This window comes from Coturnix japonica, chromosome 15 (genome assembly GCF_001577835.2).
Source record: "Coturnix japonica isolate 7356 chromosome 15, Coturnix japonica 2.1, whole genome shotgun sequence".
Taxonomy (NCBI): Eukaryota; Metazoa; Chordata; class Aves; order Galliformes; family Phasianidae; genus Coturnix; species Coturnix japonica.
In genome coordinates, this window is record NC_029530.1 from 5669795 (window position 1) to 5693815 (window position 24021).

Consider the following 24021-nt stretch of genomic DNA (forward strand, 5'->3'; position numbering starts at 1 on the left):
CGCTGCCAGGTGCGGGCAGACTCAAGATGGCGGCGCTGAGGGCGGCGGGGGCGGCGCTGCTGCGGCCCGGGCGGGGGGCGACGGCGGTGGGGGGGGCGGGCTACCACAAGAAGGTGAGAGGGGCCGGGTAGGGCTGTGGGGAGCCCATAGTGCCCGTTGGGGGTTGTTAGTGACACGTTGTTCTCGCAGGTGGTGGATCACTACGAGAACCCGCGGAACGTGGGCTCTCTCGATCGCAACGCAAAGAACGTGGGTACGGGCCTGGTGGGAGCCCCGGCCTGTGGAGACGTTATGAAGCTGCAGGTGAGGGGAGCACGGGGTGCCCTGTAAGGACACAACCATCAGTGTCTGCCACCATATGGCTGTGACATAGGATTCCTCCGTCACACCCCCTTTAAGCCCCTCTGCAGGCCCTAAAATCCAATAGACCCCCAGCCTTAAACTCGCTGTCCCTTTACGCCCCTCTGCAGATCCTAAAATCCAATAGACCCCCAGCCTTAAACTCATTGTCCCTTAAAGTCCCTCTGCAGGCCCTAAAATCCGATAAACCCCCAGCCTTAAACTCGCTGTCCTATCGCTGTCCCTTTGTGTGTGGTTCCTACGTGGAACTGAGCGCCCCTCTGATAACTCCCACAGGTGGAAGTGGATGAGAACGGCCGCATTGTTGATGCTCGCTTCAAAACCTTCGGTTGTGGTTCTGCCATCGCTTCCAGCTCCTTGGCAACAGAGTGGGTGAAAGGGAAGACGGTAAGGGCTTGGCTTAAGGGGCACAGTGGGGAGCAGGTACATATTCACACCCACTGCTGGGATCAGGGAAGGAAACAGGGGTCTAGAGAGGTGCTCTCCAGGTGTTACACTCACATAGAAGCTCAGAATGCAGTTTCATCTTTCCTGACTTTTAAAGCAATATTTGCCTTTTCTGGAAGTCTCCAATAAGCTGTGAAGAAGCTTTGGGTGCTACACAGCAATCGAAAATAGATAAAGAAAGCACTTGTATAGTGGAATGTCTTCCATTGGCTGATCTCCGTGTGCTTGGCATTGTGACAAGCAGGTTGTTTCTATATTACAGCAGAACAAACCTGGAACAGTCCCTGCAGTTGGTCAGCAGTAAAATAATGCTCTGGTTTATTAACAAGCACTGCACACTTTGAGACATTCCTTATATTTCATAGAATCAGGGGTTGAAATGGACCTCTGAGTATCACCTAGTCCAGCTCCTCTGCCAAAGGAGGTTCCCTGTAGTAGGTTGCAGATTTGTTGCTTGGCAGGAGCAGAATAAAACAGGTATTATTGAAAGGCCTTTCTTATGGTAGAACACTATCAGCAGCTTTTACTGCCTTCTCAGAGCGTGACTTTGGTTGGTTCCAGTGCTTTGAAGCACACCTGTATCAAATACCTGCGTGGTGTGTGGGCATCATATGTACATGTGTATGCCTGACTGATGACTGTACCCTACCCATACATTTCAGATTGATGAAGCATTGAAAATCAAGAACACAGACATTGCAAAAGAACTTTGCCTTCCTCCGGTCAAACTGCATTGCTCTAGTAAGTAAAGCATCAAACACGTTGTTATTTGAGAACACAGATGCTTTTGTACGTTCTCCAAATAAAGCTTTGCACACATAGCAGCTAAGGCTGACCCACAGTGGTGGTTATTGCTGGCTGCTTCTGCTTGTACTGCATCTTTTGTTCTAAGTGACTTGTCACTGTTATTTAAAGTGCTTGTAAATGACATTGTTTTGTGCTCTTTTTCTCCCCTAGTGCTGGCTGAGGATGCAATCAAGGCTGCCTTGGCTGACTACAAACTGAAACAGGATCCAAAGAAAGGAGAGTCAGAGCAGAAAGCAGACTAATTCCTAAACAGACTGTAGAGGTTGTCCTCATTCCAGTTCAATTTGCAGTGCAATTATTCTAGCTGTTAATAGAATCCTGTGCACTACTCAAGAAGCTGTAAGATACGCACAACTCAACGCACAACGTGTCACTGGTCATGTGTGTACAGCCACCCTGGTAGTGCTTAAATGACTGGAACGTGGGTATTTCAGCAGCCTGTGTCCTGTCAGGATTGGTTTTGAAATGGTGAGAGTGAAGGGCTGCTCTGCTTCAGGGCAACCCCCCGGTAGCTTCTCAAGAGAGAAAGAATCCTCCTGTTCCAGCATTGGAAGGGCTGCACTTTTTTTCTTCTGTATAGTTTTGCCTAATGTTTTACAAAGAGTTTGGTGGGAAACTTGGTTGCCTTGGTCTTTATGTGGGTCACTTTGTCAATCAATACAGTATATATAAATCTCATGTGGTTTGGCTGCAGCTGTGTTGGAGTTTGGTTTCACAATCTGTGACCTCTCACATGCTGTCTATCCCCTGCGTCACGCTGCTCTCTGGGAGGAGCTGGGATGCTTCACCAGGCACTAGAGGGCACTGACTGTGGGAGGTGAGCAAATAACAGCAGCTGCAGTTGGTTGCCAGGAAGCTCAGAGCCAGCAGCGTTAGCAGGACATGTTTGTGTTCACATCCTCCAATAGCAGGAGGGTTAATGTTGGAGCATCTTTTAAAAGCATTCAACCCTTTAGTTTGCCAAATACTGTTAAGGGAGATTAAACACACGCTGAGGATTCAAACCCAGAATGCAAATAGCTTAACTGGGATGTAATACTGAGGGGAACCTCCCTGGAAGAGCAGGAGTCAGCCTGTGCCCTCTGGGGGTGTCTTCTGAACTTCCCCCATCCCTTCCAGGGCAGAGAGAGCAGCCAGTGCTCTTGGTACTAAGCCAGGGGCAGAAGGGGATCCTTACCTGCTGCTGGAGCTGATTTTGGATGCTATTTCTGATAGCTTCTGTTGTTGCCTTTGGTAGTTTTAGGGCTGGATTCTCTTCATTTGTGGAAAGAAACCTCAAAAACACAGCCTGGCAGATACCTCCCCCGAGCAGCTCTGTGTGCACAGCTAAAGCTGCTCAAACTGCTTCGCTGGAGGAGTGAGTTATGAAGAGAGCACAGGGGTAGCACTCACCAAGTGGAGGATTTGCCCACCCACCACATGAGCTGGGCTCCTTGGGAGCGTGGGGCACAGAGTCAGTTCAAAACAGGCGTTTTATGGCCACACAGCATGGCTTACCCTCTGTTCTTTAGACCACTGTGCTCCCCTGTGCCTCACAGCGATGGCTGTTTTCCAAGGGAGTGTTGCCACAGATCTTCAAATCAAAAGAAAATGCACTTAAAAACCTCCCTTGCTCTTATAACATCCTCACCCCACGCCCCACCCTATCTTCCTTTCCAGTTTTCATACCTATGATGTTGCACAGCTGCATTAAAAACAACATTCAGTAAAAATAAGTGGCTCGTTCTGGTTTCTGTCTGCAATGTAATTATTTTTTGAGTTATTATTTTAAGTTGTTGTCACTCCTGTTTGGGGGAATCCTTTGGTTTCCCTGCAAAATGCTGTCAGCTGGAGTAATGGGGATATATTAAAAGCATAGAGCGACATTGGTAAAAGGATGTGAGGTGTAAGGATAGATGACAGCAGATACAGTTGCTTTAAACCCAAGAAAGGTAGTGGTCACAATCCAGTAATAAAGAAAGAATTGCTCACCCCATTTCCAAGGATCAGGGCTCATCAAATGTGACAAAGGAGCCAATCTCCAGGTAGAGATGCTTCCTTTGTGGCTGCCAGCCCTTAAATGAGGTTAAGGAGGGGTGGACCCAGGTGAATTGCTTCCACCTGTGCTCCCAGGGCTGACTACACCCCTTCACCAGCTGCTCAATGATTCAGCCCATGGCCTAACAACTCCCATACATGAGGATACAGGGTTGTGCTGCCTTCCAGGTACATCAGACACTTGCCTTCTATTAGCACGCCCTGCTGCAGGACAAAGCACGTGTCTGAGTTCTCAAAGCAAACCAGTGTGAGATCAGGAAACAAACCTGTGTGCATCTCCCCAAAGAGGATCTCAGGCCAGAGCCCTCCCCACTCACAGTGCTGGCTGACACCAGATAAGGGTTTCTGAGAATTGCATGCAGATTGTGCAAGTGATAACAGTGTCCCCTGGCTCTGAGAGCGTCACCAGCAGCAAGCACACAGCTGTAGGGAGCATTACTCCCCTGCCCATCCTCATGTCCTCAAGCTCTGCCAGGGAAGGATGGCACTGAGCCCACGGTTTGCCTACCCTGACAGCTCCAGAAACACACATGAGAGGAAGAAATGTGCATAGTAGATGTTTTTATTCATAGCAAAGGGGGTTAAGAAAATAAGGCAAAAGTCCAGCTCCTTTCTGAGATCCATTTGCTGTGCTTTCTGAGGGGTCTGTGACATTCAGGGCTTGCAAACAAAAGGACGGGGTCATTGTTGCTGCATCCTCTTCCCTCCTGCTAAGGTTGGCTAAGGTTTTCCCTTTCTTTTTCTCACCAAAACACATCTAGAATGCCTCCAATCTCCACCAGGCACTGCAGGGTTGGGGGTTGGAAAAGGAGGATGGGAGCAGCTGACCCCCTCATCAATCCAAGGGGTCTGCAATGTCCCCGGGCCCCCATAGAAGGTCTGTACTACCAGCAGTCATGAAGTCATGGGTCATGTTTCCTCCATGCCCTATTGCCTGGGTGTGGGCCAGGTTGCAATAATGAGTGAAAATAACATCTGCGAGAAAGCTGTGCAAGGACGGTGGGGAGACCCAGCCTGGGCTTTTCTCTTTATTTTTGGGGGGAATCCAAGGAAAGCACCCATGGAGAAAGCACAAGCAATGGGTTTGGCTGCACTGAGCACCGCATCAGCCCAAAGCGCGGCTCAAAAATGGCCTCCCATGGCTGCATGGGGTCGGGGGGAGGCATAGGAGGGGGAGTGGGGCTTCATCGGGGCTTCCTTGAGCCTCCACGTTCGGGTGGGTGGTGAGCAGGGCAGCCAGGAGCCCGGCTCTGAGTCCATGGTTGGCATTAAGTGCTGGGAGAGCCATCTTGGGCCTCCTTGCCCTCTGCGCTTGTTGCCTCCGGTCCCACTCCTTCAGCATCTTGATTCTGGGGAGGGGGCTCAGCGGGGTGCTTGCTGACTTCTTCCTCCCTGCCCTCATGCTCTCCCTGGGCACCGGCCCCATTGGCCAACGGTGCTTTACTGGGAGATTTGAGGTTCTGGGCTGCAGCCAATATATCAGCCTGCAGCTGTCGGCCAGAGTCCAGGGGCTCCTCAGCATCAGGGTCCGGAGCCTTGTCAGGCACCTCGCTGAAATCCCGAGGCCCTCCGGTCTTGTCCCTTTGGTCCACGTACTTCTTTTTGGGGAAGGAGGACGGGTAGTAGGCTGAAGCTTTGTGCTTCTGCCGCACGATGACGGCGGCGCAGATGATGAAGAGCAAGACGAAGGCCAACGAGCCCACAACCACCACCAGCAGCATGTACTCCTTGAAGAAAGCCACCAACCCATCCAAGACATTGCCCGGCGCAGAGCTGTTGGTGACGGCTGTCCCCGCTGCATCCCCTATAGTGGGGCCGCTCCCCGGCGTCACAGGTTGGGCAGGGGGCACAGCAGAGGCCTCCTCTCCATCCCCGCTGCCACCACTGGGCTCGTGGAACACGGCCACATGCCGTGGGGCTGCCAAGTGCACCGGGGCCACCAGAAACACCAACAGAAAGCACGCAGGCAGCTGCACCGCCATCACCCTGCAGAGAGCAGGGGAACAGCAAAACATTAGGGCTTGCTGGGGGAAAAACCCAAACCCTGCCCCAAGCAAAGACCGCATCACATTGACCCCAAAGCCCCCAAGCAGTGCATTGACCCCCAGCCATACGCAGCCCAAATTCTTCAAGAAAAGCCATTATTGGCTTTGGTTTGCTCTCTGCAGAGATGGTGGAGGATAAGCAATGCTTGTGCTTGTTTTGCAACGAGGCGCTGCAAAAATAGATGGAAATCAGCCCAACACGATTGCTCAAGTCTTGGGGACGCTGCGTGCGCGACGAGGTGACCAGGGCGAGAGCCAAGAGCCAATAGCCAAGAGCCAAGAGCTGGCTGCGGGCTGCGGGCTGCCTTCGTCTGCTTTGAAAATTCCTCAAAATTGAGGTTTCCAAGTGGAAACTCTGACACAGACGGAGTCGCCGCATTTCCCAACGCTCGTCCCGGCGCGGAGCGTTCCCAACGGTTCCCAGCCTGAGCTCAGCTATAAATAGGTTGGCAGGAACTCAACTGGTACCAGACACAGCACATCTCCCCCCCCAAGCCCATCTCCCATCCTTGCACCTCCAAATTCCAACCAGTTGAAAACTGGGGGGTTTTCTCCCCCCAGTCTCAGCCTCCAGCCTGAGCTTTTGGCGCTCCAGCTCTCTCCGGCTGCAGAAATCTGGTTTGCATTAAAGCAGCGCGTGCACAGGGTGGGAGGTGGCTCTGCAATCCCTGCTGGGAGTTTGGGGGATGCAGTTTCAGGCTTGGGGCACAATCCCATGTCCCAGGAAGGTGACTTACTTTGTTTGCAAAAGGAGCCAGCAGCTGCAGAGTCAATACATGAAACCCAAATGGGTGACCATTGTCATCCCACTGTCCCCAGCCCCACCATGTGGCCCCATTCCTGACTTTGCTACATGAATGCAGACCCAGCTCTGCTTTCTACAGCTCAAGAATCTGGAGATTTCGGTGCTGTGCAGACATAGCATCCTCCAAAGCATATGAACCCATCCTACACCCCAAAAGCTGCTGAGCCACCCCGAAGTTGGAGTTAGAGCAGAAAAGAGAACACAAAGCATTAGAAAGTGGGAACTTTGGGGAGAGGAGACTCCATGCAACAGAACTGGGGTTCAGGGGGCTCACCTCACTGGCACCGTGTGTCTGTCCTGCTCTTCTCTGCCTGTCCGCACCGAGCCCTGGTCCCGCTCCCTCCTCCTCCTCCTCCTCCTTCTCTTCCTCCTCCTCCTCCACCCGCAGCCCTGAGCTCACTGGCTGTGAGCGCAGCAGACCAGCTTGTTCTCATTAGGGCCGTATTGGGGAGGGAGCAGGGGGAGGCTGGAGAGGGACAGGCAGCCCTCAGCCCACCATGGCCCCCTCCCAGTGGGGTGGCCCCAGACCAGGGGCTGCTCAATGAAAGGGGTCTCTTTCCCCACAGTCCTTTTTGGGGTGCAAGCAGGGAAAGGGGGTGTGAGAAGGGGGTTGTTGCAAGGGATGAAGGTAACAGTGTGGTTCCTCCAGGGCTATGTGCAGCCCCAAAATGTGAGCATTGCCCCCATGCATTTCCCTTTGGCTGCAGCCCAACCTGGGGCTGGATCCCATCCATGTAAACCCAAGCCTTTGCCATGATGTGGGCTCAGGACACATGGTCCTACAAAGCATCATCATGCATCTGCCCTGGAACAAAGGGGACCAAAACTGCGCATGGGGCTCTGCTCACCTGCCCCATCCATCCTATCCATCCCATCCACTCCATCAGTTCCATCAGCCTTTTCCACCCCATTCATCCACCCATCCCATCCACCTCATTCACCCCCATCCATCCCCTCCAACCCATTCACCTGTACAACCCATCCACCCTGTCTGCCACCAGGCACACCAAGGATGTCCCTTCTGCCACCCCCTTTCAGGTTTGGCCTCTCTCTGGAGGCCAGACTCTTACATAGCTCCCATCATCCCATGGCAGAGCAATGTCCCCAGGCTAGGGAGAGCTGGTGTCACCCTGAGATCCATAGAGGTAAGGATGGGGATGGGGACCAAGACAGGGACAAGGATGGGGAGGGTATGGGGCTTGGTTCCCTGTCACTTTTGGTGGCTCACAGTGTGGCCCTGAGGTGCAGAAACAGCTCCAGAATGGGGGCATCACCCCATCTCACCCTTCTCAGCCCCTCATCCCCTTCACTGCAGCTGAAGTAACTCAAGCAGTGACCTCACCCCTTTGCTATTCACATCCTGCCTCCCTGGGGACTCTGCCAGAATCCCCCTAAGAAGCCACTGCACTGGGACTGCGGGGTGGGAGATGAGGGCGGGTGTCCCCATTCCTGTCCCTGTCCCCATTTCCATCCCCAACGCAGTTCAGGTTTCACCCGGCGTCACCCCTTCGCTCCCAGAAATAACACATCAATTCATCTGCCTGCAGTCCGCCGGCTGCTCACAGCTGCTGCTTATCCCGACCTTAAATTATCTGAAAATCCTAAAAGGGGAGTGGAGAGGATGGGATGGGAAGCAGGGCCCCACTGCGTGCCATGTGTCCCCATTCCTTATCACAAGAGTCACGGGGCTGTGATGAGATTTAGGGTAAAGCAGCACTGGGGAGCACCGAACCACCATCCCCAGCTGCAAATAGCACAATTTGGGGTGGCCCTGATGCCAGAACCCACCGACCATTACACCATTACGATGCTGTTTTTGGGGACTGGGCAGGGCAGCACCACCCGGGCTGTGCTGTGTAATTTGGGGTGGATGAAAGGTGGGGGCCCACAGGGCTCAGCTCAGCACAGCCCCGAGCACAACCAGCAATTTGGGCAATTTCGGCCTTGCTCTGCTTGTAATTTGCTCCGCTGGGTTTGATCTTTGCTGTGGCAGCAAAATAGCTGGGAGGGGGGGGGAACTTCGTCCTGTAGGGCTGCACCACAGCTTGCGTGGCCATGTGGGCAGCACAGCAATGAGCCACATAGCAGCCTGCACTGCACAGCATTGTGCTCTGCACAGCATTGTACACAGCCAACAGACACCAAGCATGGATCTGCAGTTGGAACCAACCTGGGCACTGCCCTTGTTGTGGCTCAAGGCATGGGGACATCCCATCCTACATAGTTTCCCCGGCAAAGAGTGTGGTACCAAGTCCCTCTGATGGCAGATGGCCGTCACTATGGAAGAGCAGCTGTGGGGTGGCCCCACCACGCCGCCCCCGCTGCACCGGCCCTGCAGCCTCACCGTAAACATTTACATTGAGTGAGGTGGAAAATATTCAAAGCAGAGTGTGAATGTAAACACACGGGGGCCAGGGCGGGTGCGGGATGGCCACCCCTCTGCTTTCGAGGCATGGATAGATCAGGGCACAGCATTTGGGGAGGGGCTTTGCTGCCCAAATGCAGCTGGAAATGGTGGTGTGAGCGTGGTGGTGGGGACATGGGGACAGGGTGGGGATGGAGGAGCAGGATGCTTATCTGGGAGAGCAATGGGGACAATAGGGATAGTAATGCTGAGCCTGAAAGGGCAGGGATGGGGATGCAGCGATGGGGACAGAGTGCCCTGATGTGATAGGGATGGGGATGCTGAGTCTGGAAGAGCAGGGATGGCACATGGATGGGGATGCAAGGATGTGCCTGTGTAGGACCAGGATGGTGACATGGAGGCACAGCCTGGTGGTGGGGCAGGGATATAAGCCATTTCTGCTCCCTTGGGTGGCTCCTCTGGGGCTGGGCACAGAGAAGAGGTTGGATTGGTGACTCTAGGGGTGGCTGACACCTCCCCACTGGGACAAGGTGGGACCAGAATGGTCCCAGAGTCCCCTTCTCCCCCTAAACACAAAGCTAAGAGCACACAACCACCACCTGTGGGTGGGACCCAGGCCAGCAGCACCCCACAGGCCCCAATGCCATCCCCTCGCCCCGTTGCATTTGACCACAGGCAGGAACACGTTAAGCCACAAACACACCCACTGCAGCACCACCGCCCTTCCCACTCCCAGCATGAGCTCGGGAACCCTGGGGTCACCATCTCCATGTACTCTGCAGCCTGGGAGGGTTTCATTTTTGCTGCTTCCAGTGAAGGAGGAGGATGGAGAAGCAAAATTTCAGGATAGGGATGTGGGTAGGCACCAAGAGGTCACTGCATCCGTGTAGCAGAGGCATTTTAATGGGGTGGATGAGTCTTTTCCATACGGTTCCAATGGGGGACACTGGTGGCACCAGAGGCGGACCCCACGCTACTCCATCACCGCGATGCTTCAGGGATGCTCCGGCAGAAAGCTGCTGAGTGTCAGGTTGTCACCATCAGCTTCAGAGCCAGCATCGACCAGCAGCTTGTGACGCACCTGGGCCCCACGCCGGGGACCATTGGTGGCAGCACGCTCGTTGTCGGGCAGCAGGGAGGAGATGCAAATCATCTCAGTGGGGCCGAGCTGCCGACGGGCCGTCCTCACCCGCCGCCAAAGCAAAGTGCCCAGCACTGCTGTGCACACCATGAAGAACCCAGCCACCAGCGCCAGCAGCAGGATGGCCAGCAGGCACTTGTTCATCAGAGAGCTGTTGTCCCACAAGTCATCCGAGGGCTCCGGCGCTGTGGTCCCCCATGGTTTAATGGATAAAGGTGTTGTATTCACCTCCCATGGAGGGTGAGAGCCAGATTTTTTGGAGAGCTTGGTGGTGGGGAGAAGAGCTGAGCGTGGCTCCATGGAGGTGTCCGTGCCACTTGTTATGGTCCCATCTGTGCCATGCCCTGTGGATTCCATTAGCTGGTTGGGCACAATGGTGCTGCCACTTTGGGCTGCTGTGCCGGGCACTGTCTCAGGAGGGTCGGTCTCATCCAGAGGATCCGTTGTGGTGACCACCAAGACCTTGGCCCGGCTGGTGCTGTCACCCATCTTTGGTGGCAGCTCTGTACCCAAAGGTGCAATGGGCTCAGGAGTGTTGGTCTCATCCAATGGATCCGCTGTGGTGACCGGTGAGGCCTTGGCTTGCTTGGGGGTGTTGCCTGGCTGTGCTGGTGGCTTTGTACCCAAAACCACGAGGGGCTGGAGGGAATTGGTCTCATTCAAGAGACTGACTGTGGTCAGCGCCAAGGCCTGGCTGGAGGTGTTGTCCACCTCTGTACCCAGCAACTCATGAGGCTCAGGAGAGTCATCCAATGGACCAGCTGTGGTGTCCACCAAAGCTTTGGGCTGCCCGGTGGTGTTGCCTGTCTCCATGCCCATCAGCATGTCATGCCCAAGGGATGCAGTGTCATTGCTAACAGGTGTCATGGTGATGCTGTGGGGTCCAGCATCAGCTCTTCTCCTGCGGGAGGGCAGTGGGGGCTTGGCTGGGGTCTGCTCTGCTGCCCCCCAGACCCACTGCAGGCCCTGCTCCATGGGCCGGGGTTTACAGTCCTGCAGGGTGCTGAGCAGCAGAGCCAGCATCATGATGTGGCCCAGTGCCATGGAACCTGGGGAGGACACAGGAGGTGGGTGAAACGAGGTACCTCCGCCTGAGCAAAGAGAGTTTGCAAAGGGAAGTGAAGAGGCTGGAAATGGGAAACGAGCCGTGATGGAGACGGCTGCAGTGAGAGGAGTAGGTGCAGGAGGGCTGCCCAAGTGGAAATGAAAGCGTGGGGATGGTACGGGCTGCAGATTGAGAACCCCCAGCACCTTCCTCCCCCTCCATGCTGCTAACATAACACTGGGGGCATCCACTCAGCACACGAGTAAAGCCACCCAAATGCACCTGGCACTCAGTAGTCCCCAAACAGCTCCAACACCCAGCTCCAAAACTGCCCCATATCCACCCTCCTCACACCCCAGTGAGCAGCATGGGGCATTGGGTGACCCCAAGCATCCTCTGGGCACCCTGCTCCAACCCCAAGGGTTTTGCGGCTCACCTGTGCCGGGGGATGCCGTGGGACCCCGAGCTGCAGCACCGGTTGCAGTCACTGCTGAAGGCCCCTGTCCCAACCCCAGGGGTGTCGTGGGCTGTGCTCCGCCTGCAGCTCCCCACTGATGCAGGCAGGAAACGTAGCTGCGGTTTTGGAGCCCTGCAAGGGGAGGACGTGACGCTGACACCGGAGGCCAAGGGGCTGAGTGCACCCCAGAAAGCAGCCTCCTCCTCCTCTGCCAGGATGGTGGTCCCCTGTGGGTATTCCACTGCTCTGCTCCTGCCTGCACTCTGGGGCTTGTGCTGAAAGCACAACTGAAAGCAGAAGTGATGGGAAAGGCGGTCCTAAAGCTGGCAGCACCATGGCACAGTGCAGGCACAGACCCCTGGGAGCTGACCCCATGGGAGGACACAGGAGACCCCAGTGTGGAAAGGAGAAGGAGGGCAGGGGCTTGGCTTTATGCATTCACAGAGCCTCCATGTTTGCACCCAGCCAGCGCAGCACTCAGGATCATAGAGCACAAGGATGCTGGGGAGGAACCCGCCCTGACCGCAAGCACCGGCACAGCAGCGCACAGGAGCTGCACCCGCAGGAAGGGTGCTGCAAGAGCACATCCGCAGTGCACACCCTGCACCCATAAACAACCCCTCTGCAGCCCTCTGCCCCAGCACAGGCTGCATCCACCCCAAAGCTTCTGGGGAAGCCATGGGGCACAGGTAGAGCATCACTGGGACAAGGCCAGGGCATGCACAGGCTGCAAGGGAACATCTCCTGCAGGGAGCAGCCCCATCTTGCCATCGCAGCAGCCTCCAGTTGTGCTTGCAGGGGAACCACCATCCCTTGGGGCCAGGCTGGGCAGAACACAGAGTCCCAGAGGAGGGGTGGCTCAGCCACCGTCTGACACCATTGGGTTTCCATTGCTGCGGTGGTGCTATCATTCATCAAACCCCACAGCCCCCACACCTGCCTGGGACCAGCTCCAATAGGGGGAACTGGGTACAGCTGATGACATTCCCCACCCCCACACCTTCCTGGGCATCCAGGCCTGGCAAAGAACACAATGAAAGAACAAAACGAAGAGAAGGAAGTTTGTAATCAATGACTTTTTTTTTTTTTTTTATCTCTTGAAAATGGAAGCAAATATTCAGACAGGTAACTCTATGGCCGCTCTATAAGAGCGCATCTTTCAGGACGTCGCTGGTTCTCTTCTGGGATATCGCGGCTACAAAAAGCTTCAGGCACTGACTCTGTCTGAGCCTGGCGAGGCATCATCAGTTCATTTAAATAAAGCACAAGCTATAAAGCTCACACAGCCACAGAGGCCGTTCCTCAAACCTCCACCGCACACCAACCCCCATTTGGGCACCTCCAATCCAGCGGTACGGAAACTTTATTTCCCTCCAATTAGAAAACAAAAAGCTCTCCCCAAGCACACAACCACCCTGAAGTCACACAAATCAACACAGAAATCACCATTTCGGGGTAGGGGGAAGCAGAACGTTCGGTTCTTATGTCCCAAAAGTAAAGACACATCAGCTCAGCCATATACTGTGGCACAGAAACGTCACCAAGTGGCCCTGAGGATCTGGAGGGCTGTGACATGGCACCCCCAGCTACAAAGGAAAAACCACTTTGAGGAAGCTTTCATGCTATGGGATTATAACACGTACTCTGCTTTTCGTATCCCATCCTCGTGCCTCTCTGCTACTTCTCCTAGCTCTCCCCATGCTCACTGACACAGACATCCCTCCAGCACAGACAATCCTTAATGGGTAAGGAGTGAACATGCAAACACTGAAAAGAAGTAAAACCCCAAACCCCAACCTAACGGGGGATTTGAGGCTTTCTAACTAACCTAATGGGAAAGAAAAGGATCAGCCTGGATGAAGGGACGCACCCTGACGCTGCTCCGAGGCTGGCTCCAAGCACACACGCTGGCACACACTGCAGCTATGCTGGATCAGGGACAGCTGGGAGGGGACCGGGGGGGCTCATCAGCTGCTGAGTGCTTCCCAGATGTCAATCTGACCCCAGGTTTCACTCACATAGGGTTTGGCACGGGATACCGGGCACTGCATGTGGGCTGCATCAACACAGCAAAGCCTAAGGGTTGGCAGAGTTTGGCTGGGCAGCACCATCCTGGGCACACCCATGGGAACTTCTATGGCCAGATAATAGAGCCAAGAACACGCCTGCCCCATGCACAGGCAGCCCCCTGGCAGTGTAAACCTCATGTGAGCAGCAGAAACCCAGCGAGGAGCTTGGCAAGTCCTGCACCTTTCAGCTGAGGATCTCAAAGAGGATGAGGGCTGCTGATCTCATCTAGGAACAAACTATTTCCTGTGAAGTTTTAAGGCAGGAATGATGGGGAGGTTGGGGGGGAAGTCAAAAACAGTCAGAGGCGTTTTGTTTCTGGAGACCCATCATGAAAGTTGCCTGGCTGCTCCTAACATCGTTTCGGAAGCAAGTAACCAAATTTCTATCATCAGCACTACAGTTTGGGACAAAGAATTGCAAAGTCACAGCTTTTAAAGGCTTCTGAAAGCAAATAAGGTGCAGGCACACATTTACAGCCATGCATACAGCACAGGAGCTGGCTGCTTGCATGACCTGCAGGTTGCCAACACCGAACACCTTCAGCTTTGCACCCCAGTAACTCTACACACCACTGCCTGCACGGAGGTCACTTCTGCCTTAAAACAAAGCCTGGCAATGAGCACACGTCTGTTTGGACACAGCTGGGATGGTCCCAATCTCTTTTCGTTGGGCAGCACGACGCTGGTTCAGAAGTCCTGCAGGGCGTACAAAGGAGAAGAGGCATTGCGGCACGGATCGCTTCGTTCACAACGATAGATATATTTTTTCAACCACCATCAGAAAGGCATTAGGAAGGCAGGAGAGTCACCTCCGAGGGGCTCAGCAGCAGCCACACTGCGAGGGAAACCGATCTGATTGTTCAACATTGAAGAGTCATACAAAATAGCTTCAGTTCCCATCTCGAAACGGTATAAACACCCCCAGACACACACACACATACGCGCACACACACACAGTGCTGTCCCTTTAGATTTCCAACACAAATACTGCAAAAGTGGCAAATAAAAGTTTAAAAACAGAAAAAAAAGCAACTGTTTTTTTCCTTTTTCTTATTTTTTTTTTTTGGCAACTTTAAAAAAAAATATATATATCGATATGGTTACGAACAATGTGGCATTGGTCCCTACATCTAGAAAAGATATTTGGGCACGACATCGAAAGAAGTCAGGATGGGGTTTGTTTTTTTTTCTTTGCAAGAATTCATAACATCTGTGAGGGGGGGAAAAAATAATAATAATAATAATAAAGACTGTAAAAGTAGCACTTATTGTCGTTGAATCGGTTGACACAGTCACAGAAATTCATTAAAACATCAGGAAAAAAAAAGAATTCTTTCACTAAAAAGCTTGGCTTTAATCATCGGCTCTCGTTGACGTGAATTTGGGAGAACAGGAAAGCTCGTACTGGAATGCTGCACGCTGCTGCTGCTGGCCGAACTGGGGAACTGGAATGTGTTGGGCTGGCAGCGCCCGCCAGCTCCGCTCAGTCCGCGATCTTCGCCATCTGCTGTTCCAGCTTGGAAATGCGCTCGTCTTGGTTGGTGATGGTGTCTTTTATGGATTTCAGCTCTTTCAAAATCTCGTCCAATTTGGCTTCGTTTTGCTGGGAGGAAAGACAAAGCGTCTATGAGAGATGGCAGGATTCAGGCCCGCAGAATTAAGTTGTTAAAGCAAAGGGGTTTTTATGGATGGGAGCCTTGAAAGGCTCGAGCGCGCTGAACCTCCCACCCTCATCATGGAACCATTAAGGTTGGAAAAGACCTCTGAGATCAAGTCCAACCATCAGCCCACTCATGCTGCTAACCCTTACGCAAACCCCCCTTGCAGACAGCAGCCTGACCCAGTCCCAACATGCTGGGATTGCACACAGCAGCTTTGCTAGAACCCTTCCTGAGGATGGCAACCAATTTCATGCCAACACCCCCAAAAGCTCGTGGGGATTTTACTCACAGTGTCTGAGGCATCAGCTGCTTTCTTTGGAGCACTTATGAGATCGCTTTTCTTGTTTGCAGCAGGCTTGTTGTCCAGTATATTCTTCTTGACCACCTTGAGATCCCTGTTCTTGCCAGGAATGTACCCATGCTTCAAGGAAATGAGAAGGGGATCAGCATTCTTCCCTTCAAACCACTCTTCTGCTTCCAGCGCTGCCTCCGGGCCGGCTGTGTCAGGGTACAGGTCGTCCTGGAAGAGGTCCGACTGCAAGGAGAAACGAGTGGGTCAGGAGCTTTGGGGCTGGAAGGCAGCAGCGACCTGCACACCACGCCAGCAGCATCCTGGACTCACCTTTCGAGGGACGGTCATGATGATGGGCTCACATTTCCGCTCGTGAAGCTTGAAGAACCTTTCCAAAAACAAACAAAAAACCAGCAATGAAGAGGAGGTGTGACTTGGAGGTGAGGACAGCCGACACGCCATGCAGAGGAATCCTCAGTTCTGCTGCTCATGCATAGCAGCGTACCGAGAGGCAGAGGCAATCCTAAGGAGTCACAGCAGGGCTGTGCTAGAGCAGAGCCCTTGTAAGGCCCAGAGAAAGCTACCTGTGTGTGTGCAGAGCTCCCTCCTAGGCACTGCGTGAGTTCAGAGAGCATTTTGGCCAGAGGGGCCGTCAGAATGGCACAGCCCGCTGCTCGGGCTGTTGAGACAAGCACCACACAAGTGATTTGCAGGTATCACAGCAGCAGCCTCCTGCTCACTACACATCCTTACTCTGAGCCCAGGTGTTTTTCCTTTGCCTTGCTTTCCTTTGTAATTCTGAACCACATCTGCACACGCTGCTGCTCGAGACAGCTTCCAACCTGCTTGCCGCATACAAGTTGCCAATTGGGATCAGCCTTTCTCCTTACCTGGCAATCTCGCACTTGTTCACATCAAGGCCCCTCTTTGGCATGAACCCCATCCCCCTCTGCGGCTCTTTGCTGCTGAAGGTGTTGAGGTAGTGAACGTAGGGGGACTCATCCGTGATCTCAAAGTAGCGAATGCTACTGTCACCCTGCAGGACACAAAGAGATCACTCCAGAGTGAATCCTGCTACACAAGCATCCCTGAAACAGCAGGAGAGGTAGCGGGTATATGGAACAAGTGCTTCTCATTACAAAGACATTGGATTTACTTGTATGGACCCTCATTTTGTTCACTCCTTGTTTTTAAGCTCCTTTTCATAGGAAGTCCAAAGCTGCAGCACTCAGAAGTGGGCACTCCAGAGTACTTAGTGTTTAGAAAGGAGGACAGGTGATCCCAGTTTTCTATTATCTAAGCCCACAAAACTAGTATGAGTGTTGCTGCACGCTCCACCACCTTCAAGCGTGAGAAGAAGAACATCTAAAATGCAATTTCCTCCTGTTCTAACACCCAAACATTCAGGTCAACACCAACAAAAGATGTTCAAATGAAGGCATCTGACCTGTTGCATGAAGAACAGCTTAACCCATATAAATTCATCTCATAGAAACATCCAATTACACACCAGACCTTCACAGTGCAGACTTTACAAGCTCTGTGTAACCCGTGTAACCCTGCAGAGTGAGGATCAAAGCAGCCTGGAATTCTTTATATTTGTTTACAGCATCATTCATCCAGCCAGGCTACCTCTAAACAAGCCTGGCCATTAACAGCTTCTCCTTACCTTGCCACACAAGTAAATAATGTTGGTATCTGGGTCATAGAATGGCAGCAGGACCCCATTGCTGGTGTCCATCTCGTGAAGGGCTATTGGCTCCTCCATGTTTTTCTGGAAATTGGAGAAAGAAAATTCCATTGTTACCAAAGAATGGAAAAGCTGATATTAACATAGGATTTATATCATTAACAGTTCTGTGGAGCTAGAGAACACTCAGCTTCCCCACACTGAAGGCTCTATGGGTTAGAGTAACAAATGCTGACGTCCTGCAAGCTCATCCATTCCCTCAGGATGTTTTAATCACAAGACACATTCAGGGCAGGACCCCAGTCAAGGGGGTCAAGTGAAGGGAAAGACATGACACAGTCCTGTTAGTGAGAGTCCTGTGCCAGTGTGACAGATTTGCTCCTGTCTCGCTCCGTACATACAGCTCATGTACTGTCCCTGCACTTCAGATGTGGAGCTGCCAGCTTCACTTCTGCTCTTGGTGAGGCAGGGGCTGACAGAAGAAAACCTACTTCCTCTCCTGAGCGAGCATCAAACCCAAACAACGTCAGTACGCTCTGAACACAGGAAGTCTCAGTAGGATCAGAGAGAAGAAGGAAGAAGCTCAAGTAGACCAACAGAACACAGCAGCTGACTGTAGGTCCTGGTCTCCAGCTCAGCCAGGCACTACAACAGCACAGCAGCAGTGGATTAGGAACCTACTGGATTCCAGAGGGCCAGCTGCCGTTCACTCATGCGGCTGAAGCCAGTCGTGAAGATGTTTCCATCAGCAAGGAAAATGGCTCGCATGGGCCGGGCTCCCTCGTGGGTTTTCTCTTTCTCCTGAAATAGATGTACAGGACAGCCTTTAGCAAGGAGCAGAATGCCCCACTGGTGGTGACTTCTGACTGCACAGAATGCCAGCAGGACATGCTGCTCCTCCACACAGGATGCTGACTATATGAAGCATCATCCAGCCTGATGCTTGAGGGAAGAAAGCCATTGCTAAGCTATAAAAGAAGTGGTCACAGCCAGCTTGTTCCAGCTATCCAATTCTTACAAGGCTGAAGGAAGGCTTCTTCTCAAGCTACAATGCATACAAGGCTGCTAAATCTCCGTTCTGCATACACAACTTTGAAACTGTAATTATGCAAAAGGATTAGATGTGGAATTACACTCCAGCAGGTTTTAAAACGCAGCCCTCAAATCCCAGTTCAAACACTAATTCCAATAAACCCAGACAAATCCTCCAAGCACTGCTATCCCTCTTGTAATTTCTTTCTCGCTCTGAAAAAGGTTCTTCATTCCTATGCTCTCTTTGCTGAAATGAAGTGACTGCACAAACTTACAGCGATGATTTCTTGTTTCCGGGGGTCAATGATTCGAACTTTTTTGTCTTTGGAAGCTGTACAGATTAGGCTACCATTGCGATTCCAGCTCACATTGTAGATCACATCCACGTGCATGTCGTCTAAGTTGATGAGGGCTTCACCTGTCCCCACGTTCCAGATGATAATTGCATTATCACAACCTGAAAGAGAAAAGGAAAGTTAAACATCACAGATGTGATGTGAACTGAAGAAAGCCAGCAGCAGAGAACAAGGAATGAGACCTGCTGCAGCTGCAGTGCCTCAAGCACTGTCTCTTAACTGTACTCTGTGTGCAGCACCCCAGGCAGCACCACCTCACTTGAATACAGGGTCAGAGAGGGGATAAAGTGGCCAGAGATGGCAAAGAGGTGATGTTCTTACAGCTCTGCACATGACAGCACTGGTTGACAGTCACTGCCCTCTCAGGTTATAGAGATTTGCAACAGAAAGAGTGGCGTGGATGGAAAATTAGGCAAGCGACAGTAGAAGAAACAGCAGAACATGGTGGAGAAAAAAACGGCAGGCATCAAAAGCTGAGGTCAGCTGTTTCATGAGGATCATTAGGCAGGTGGTTTCGTTCAAGGACCAAACAGCAAGAAGACAAAGAATAAAGCCTTGAACAAGATGACAGCAAAATAAAGAACAGGACTGCAGCCATAAGATCCAAGGAAAGGGAACAAAAGCACAAAGTGTCAGTTAGCAATGATTCCTAACGCTTAAGGAGGGGTGAAAAACATATTGAGGAGAAGATGATGGTCCCTGCACATTTCTGAACAGTCCAAGAGACATCCAACATCAATTTGCTGCCACTAAGAAGTCTGGAGGCTGCAGTGACCTGATGGTATCCTCCTGGCCAGGCTGTCTGGACACACACAGCAGGAATATGACCAAGCTGCCTTCTCCTTTTGTGTATTCCCATACTGAGCTTTGCTAATTTAACTGCCACAAAATCTGCATCAAATTCTTTTGGAGAAACCAGATCCAAACCAAACCAGCACCTCAGAGAGCCTTTACACCTACCAAAAACACACAGCTCATCTGACAGCCCAGCTGAAACCATTTGCTGCTTTTATTACGCTCCAAGCTAAAGGTCACGCTATGAAAGCTGCAGAGTGAGCTAATGGATAACGACCTTCCATTTTATTTCCATAACGATTTGACTGCTTTTCAGTGGCCAAAAGAATCACACTGCATATAGTGTACCAGTCAAGGAGGCCATTTGGAAAATACTGAAAGGTTGTGGAATGAAGAGCCAGGCGTTAGGACAGATGACGGAGATCAGTGAAATGGAGGAACAGTTGGGGCTTTTATAAGTACATGAAAACAGGGATGAGGAGAGTGCATAGAAACGCCTATCAGCTGATGAAACTTGCAGATCAAAGGCAGTCTAACAGTTGTAATCCTGTAGTTCATGCCTCCGATTTCCTGCTTCTTGTTCCTGTAAACTGAGGGCAATAAAAGGCCAAGATAAGGAAGGGGCTGTGAGCCACATGTCACAGTGCTCCTAGGAACTGTCACGGGTCTCGTGATTCCCTGAAGCAGCTGGGAGAGGGCAGGAGGATCCATCAGCTCCCTCTCCTCCAAAACACCCAATTGAGATGCCACGGGGATGGCTGCTGCCCACACAGCACTGCCACATACCTGCACTGAGCAGCACGTTGCGCGCCGTTGGGTGCCAAGCCACGATGCCCACTCGCTTCGAATGGCCTTCTAGAACTACCACTGGTTCTGTCAAGGACAGCGTGAGCCCATTCTCGGGAATCTGCCATACCTGGAAAGGGGAAAAGGAAAGATAGTGAGCCAAAGGGCATCCCTCTGACAAACACATTACTCATTCGCTTCATGCATCCTGTGCCAAGCCACAGCACTAGCTTAGGCTGACACTTCTCCACATCAATGGGGAAACAGAGGGAAGAGACTTTTGTCAGGGCTGAGTGTAACATCCTTCCAGCACAGCACCTGACTGCTGGACGGTCACACCATGAATCCCCTCCACCACCATATCTCAGAGCCATACATGTCAGCTGCTGCCTGTGAAGGACTCAGAAAACATCACCTTGCTGCTCAATTCCACCTGAACCAGCTGCTGTCCTTTCAAGCTACGCTTGGCCCTGGTAAAGAAGCTGCAGCTACGTTGGGGCTGACTTCTTTAGAAATGCTGGCTGTTAGTTTTCTGTCTCACCTACATGGCTCCACATCCTTCCGCTGGTCAGGACAGTGCCAGGGGGGGGAGGAGCAGTCCCAGGGCTCTGATCACACACCTGCATTCCCAGCCATAGGGCCAGGACAGCTACACTGACCTCAGGGGTTGTCCTCTGCGATGGGCAATGACAGGAGAAAAGATCCCGTCCCTGTGCCCCAGGGCAAGAGCAGCCCACCAAACCTATTACTGCCGTTCAGCGCTGGACAACCAGCTTTGAACTGAGTTTGACCTACATCTGGCACGTTAAAAACAACTAAAGCAGAAGCCTTCAGCTGAGCACTCCTAGCTGCTGGAGGTAGGTGGCAGCAGCAGAGCGTGTTTGCTTCCCTTCTATTGTTTGCTTTTACTGGAGGAGGAGAAGAGGGATTGCCAAGCCCTGCCCGCAGTGCCCGGCGAGCAGGATGACACCAAGAGGATCTTAGAACCAGGGCAGCTCACCTCCAAACAACCCCAAATGACTTCAGCAGCACAGCTACACCCCTGCCTGCACCCTCCAGGGTCCCAAACCCCTCCTTCTCCTCATGCCCAGCCATCCCAGCAGCATCCACAGCACCAGGATGGCACGTATTGGCTTTTCACCAGCATCAGCAACTGCAGCCTCCATTTGAAAGCAAAATACACCTTGCACACTGCAACAAGTCAGTGCACCTGCCTGTGACAAGGTAACTCCAGGTTACAGAGCTGTCAGCTCTTCTAGGAGCAGCTTTGTTCGTGCCAGCCAGGGAATAAAAGCCTGACAGCAGCAACAGCTAACGCACGTCTGCTGACAGCAGTGCAGAGCTTCACTGTCAGTCTGCTAAAACTGGCACTGGCACTTAATGTAATTATTTTACGTAGGTCTCACAGGAACCACCTCCGAAGCCTTAATGATTCTGAGTGCAAATGCAACGCTGCAGGAAAGAGCTGCTGCCTGAGGCAGACAGCAGGGAGGGGTGGGAGTGTTGGGGAGGGGGCTGTGCGGGAACCACAGGGACCATGGGGGCAGCCTGAGGCACAGGGGGGCGAGGAGCAGGAACAAAGAAGACCCAGAAGCCATCCAAAATGCTTCTCCTCTAGAGGAAAAGGCAAGGACAGTTGGGACTGCCAGAGGAAGGCTGATGTTGTGCTGAGGATGAGGCAGGGAAGCAGAGCTCTGCTCACCCCAAAGTTTGGGGAGCCCTTGGAAATGGCAAACCTTGATGAGCACGGTGTCTTTTTCCCCCTTGGAGAGAACAAAGCTGCTCTTGTACACTGGTCTGCCCCAAATTCATGTGGTCTCACCCCAAGCAGATTGCTGTCCTGAGCCTGGGCAGCTTTCAGAGCCACAGCTCCAGCCAAAGGGGACCAGCAAACGAACAGAGGGGGAACTGCAGGCAGAAACCAATAGAATGGATTTTTAAGAAGCCTCTGGAGGACGGAGATATGTCTTTTTCCTTGAAGGGAAAGAGGGAAAGCCCCTATAGCTTACAGCAGCTGCAGGCCAGTGTAATCCCCTGCAGATTACACAAACTATTGACCTAATAATCCTGTTTGGGATTGCAAAAAAGCCAGGAGTGTAAAAGGTCGGGGTGTGCTCCCCAGCGACCCGGCCCAGCATTCCTACATGGGGAGGGAACCTCCCTGCGTGGGATGGAATGGGCACAGCACAGCTTCCCACGTGGAGGCCTTCACATCGCACAGTGAAATGAATGAGCCCCAGCTTTCACCTGCTGCCCTGTAGGAGCAGGCAGTGGGATCAGCCATTCTCAATGAGGGCTCTCCTTTCATTTTGAAACCCATTTGCTCCATGGAATGAACTCTCCTCTGGTTGTTAACAACAAGATCATTAGTGTTCACCTTCTGATGAAGCACATTTCCCCTATCTGACAAAGGCCATCTGATACCATTTACGAGCCATTCCAGAATCAAACGTTTTCCAGCTGAATTAAAAAAACCCTTCAGTACATTACAGTCATTCAGCAGAGCACCAAGCATGAATATTTAAGTAATTCCTGATTCGTTGGCACAAGAGGATCCTTCTTCAAAGAGAAGCCACAGAAGGTATCCGCATGCCTCCGTGTTTTCAAGGAAGTCTTTCTGAGAGCAGCCATGGAGCAGAGGAGATGGGGATGCCCCATTGCTATCAAAAGAAAAAGGTCTGCTTCCCCTGTACCCTAATGAGCCCAAATAATTACCTGCTCGGATGCAGCTCCCAAGCTATTTTCACCTTACAGATCGACTTCTCTCACTGCTTGGTTGGATTCTCTGAGCCACGTTCTCCCCCTCACCATGAGCCCGGCTGATGCTGACGGGTCCTGTTGTGGCACAGATCCTAAATCCTTAAGTGCCAACATACAGATGGCCCCTGACAATGGAAGTTACTTATTCAGAGCAGCCGGTGCCTCTGCAGAAAGCCACGTCGTTTCCTTCCATCACATCACTGGGTTTTTTTGGGTTTTTTTTTGCATTTTCTGTTGGCTAATGGACAGTTCAGAGCTGAAGAAGTGCTACATATCCCTCAAAGGAATTAAGATGAGTTTATTCAGAGCCAGGCTGCTCAGGAAGCAGGACTCCAAAACCTCTGCTGAAGAAAAGCAAGGAAAACAGGATACGGAACAACTTGTGCCAAGCCAGACAAGCAATTAAAGCTGGGACAGCTCAGCTCACCGGCTCATCCAGTTCCTCTCCCAAGCAATCCAGGCCAGCAGTGTTCTTTACAATCTCCAGCTCTCTGTCCAGCCTACTTCATATGTGTTGCCCACCAGAAACTATACAAGACCTACCAAGAGACTCAGCTGAGCCTTCAGCCAACTCTCCTTGCCTTCACCTCCACTGCTTTCAGTGCAGCTCAGAGCCACCATTTCCCAGACCCACACGTATGGGGGTGTGGGACAGGACGGGCAGTGACCTAAGAGCAGACAAAGCCCCACAGAGCTGTTTGCACAGCAGTGGGCTCTAACACACACATGATCGATGCTGTCTGCTCCATCAGGAGAGTTTGGACAATTCTTGTAATTGAACACTGTCAGTTTTTCTACACAGTTCAGTCCCTCTGGAGCCTTACAACATATTTGTCATTGCACTTGGATTAGTGACTTATCTTTGCCTCCCCAAAGCAGCTATGGACCATTGCTCTGTCTGCTTCTGTTGACGCTCGTGTTTCAGAAAGCATTCGTTCTGACTCACAGCCTTTTTGGATTCTGGTTTCTAGAGGAACAAAACAGCATCCTTCAAAACTCAGTTCTAGCCCAGTAGCGACTGTTACAAACACAGAAGCTTGTTGTTTTGTTTAATATTAAATATAGTATGCT

The 24021-nt window shown here is 52.2% G+C and overlaps 4 protein-coding genes across 7 annotated transcripts in view; 1 reads left to right on the forward strand and 3 right to left on the reverse strand.

Moving 5' to 3' along the window:
- The first annotated feature begins 14 nt into the window (after positions 1-14).
- ISCU (iron-sulfur cluster assembly enzyme) lies at positions 15-2307 on the forward strand. The gene is made up of 5 exons (XM_015878109.1): positions 15-113; positions 190-303; positions 637-747; positions 1470-1548; positions 1765-2307. Exons 1-5 carry the CDS (start codon positions 27-29, stop codon positions 1854-1856), a joined length of 483 nt encoding a protein of 160 aa, XP_015733595.1. The 5' UTR covers positions 15-26; the 3' UTR covers positions 1857-2307.
- Positions 2308-4192: 1885 nt separating this feature from the next.
- TMEM119 (transmembrane protein 119) lies at positions 4193-7405 on the reverse strand. Its single transcript, XM_015878243.2, has 2 exons — positions 6776-7405; positions 4193-5637 (listed from the first exon to the last, which is right to left on the reverse strand). Exon 2 carries the CDS (start codon positions 5631-5633, stop codon positions 4920-4922), a length of 714 nt encoding a protein of 237 aa, XP_015733729.1. The 5' UTR covers positions 5634-5637; positions 6776-7405; the 3' UTR covers positions 4193-4919.
- A 2346-nt stretch (positions 7406-9751) lies between these two features.
- SELPLG (selectin P ligand) lies at positions 9752-12147 on the reverse strand. The gene is made up of 2 exons (XM_015878242.2): positions 11489-12147; positions 9752-11056 (listed from the first exon to the last, which is right to left on the reverse strand). The coding sequence occupies exon 2, from the start codon at positions 11049-11051 to the stop codon at positions 9861-9863; it is 1191 nt and encodes a 396-aa protein (XP_015733728.1). The 5' UTR covers positions 11052-11056; positions 11489-12147; the 3' UTR covers positions 9752-9860.
- A 707-nt stretch (positions 12148-12854) lies between these two features.
- Positions 12855-24021, reverse strand: part of CORO1C (coronin 1C) — a 35332-nt gene continuing 24165 nt past the window's right edge. For 3 of the 4 annotated variants that reach the window (XM_015878238.2, XM_015878241.2, XM_015878240.2), the window contains exons 4-11: positions 20191-20320; positions 18529-18710; positions 17903-18022; positions 17201-17305; positions 16422-16567; positions 15862-15919; positions 15529-15774; positions 12855-15181 (exon numbers count right to left, since the gene is read on the reverse strand). In XM_015878238.2, the coding sequence (XP_015733724.1) occupies positions 15062-15181; positions 15529-15774; positions 15862-15919; positions 16422-16567; positions 17201-17305; positions 17903-18022; positions 18529-18710; positions 20191-20320 (1107 nt within the window). In that variant the 3' untranslated portion in view covers positions 12855-15061. The remainder of the gene's footprint in view (positions 15182-15528; positions 15775-15861; positions 15920-16421; positions 16568-17200; positions 17306-17902; positions 18023-18528; positions 18711-20190; positions 20321-24021) is intronic. The other variant, XM_015878239.1, reaches the window with a different exon arrangement.

What these genes read in the sequence shown, in the direction of transcription:
- ISCU (XM_015878109.1), top strand. Translation starts at nt 27, where the DNA reads ATGGCGGCGCTGAGGGCGGCGGGGGCGGCGCTGCTGCGGCCCGGGCGG. An exon ending in GAGACGTTATGAAGCTGCAG is followed by an intron (nt 304 to 636) that starts GTGAGGGGAGCA and finishes TAACTCCCACAG; the next exon opens with GTGGAAGTGGATGAGAACGG. An exon ending in AGTGGGTGAAAGGGAAGACG is followed by an intron (nt 748 to 1,469) that starts GTAAGGGCTTGG and finishes CATACATTTCAG; the next exon opens with ATTGATGAAGCATTGAAAAT.
- TMEM119 (XM_015878243.2), bottom strand. Translation starts at nt 5,633, where the DNA reads ATGGCGGTGCAGCTGCCTGCGTGCTTTCTGTTGGTGTTTCTGGTGGCC.
- SELPLG (XM_015878242.2), bottom strand. Translation starts at nt 11,051, where the DNA reads ATGGCACTGGGCCACATCATGATGCTGGCTCTGCTGCTCAGCACCCTG.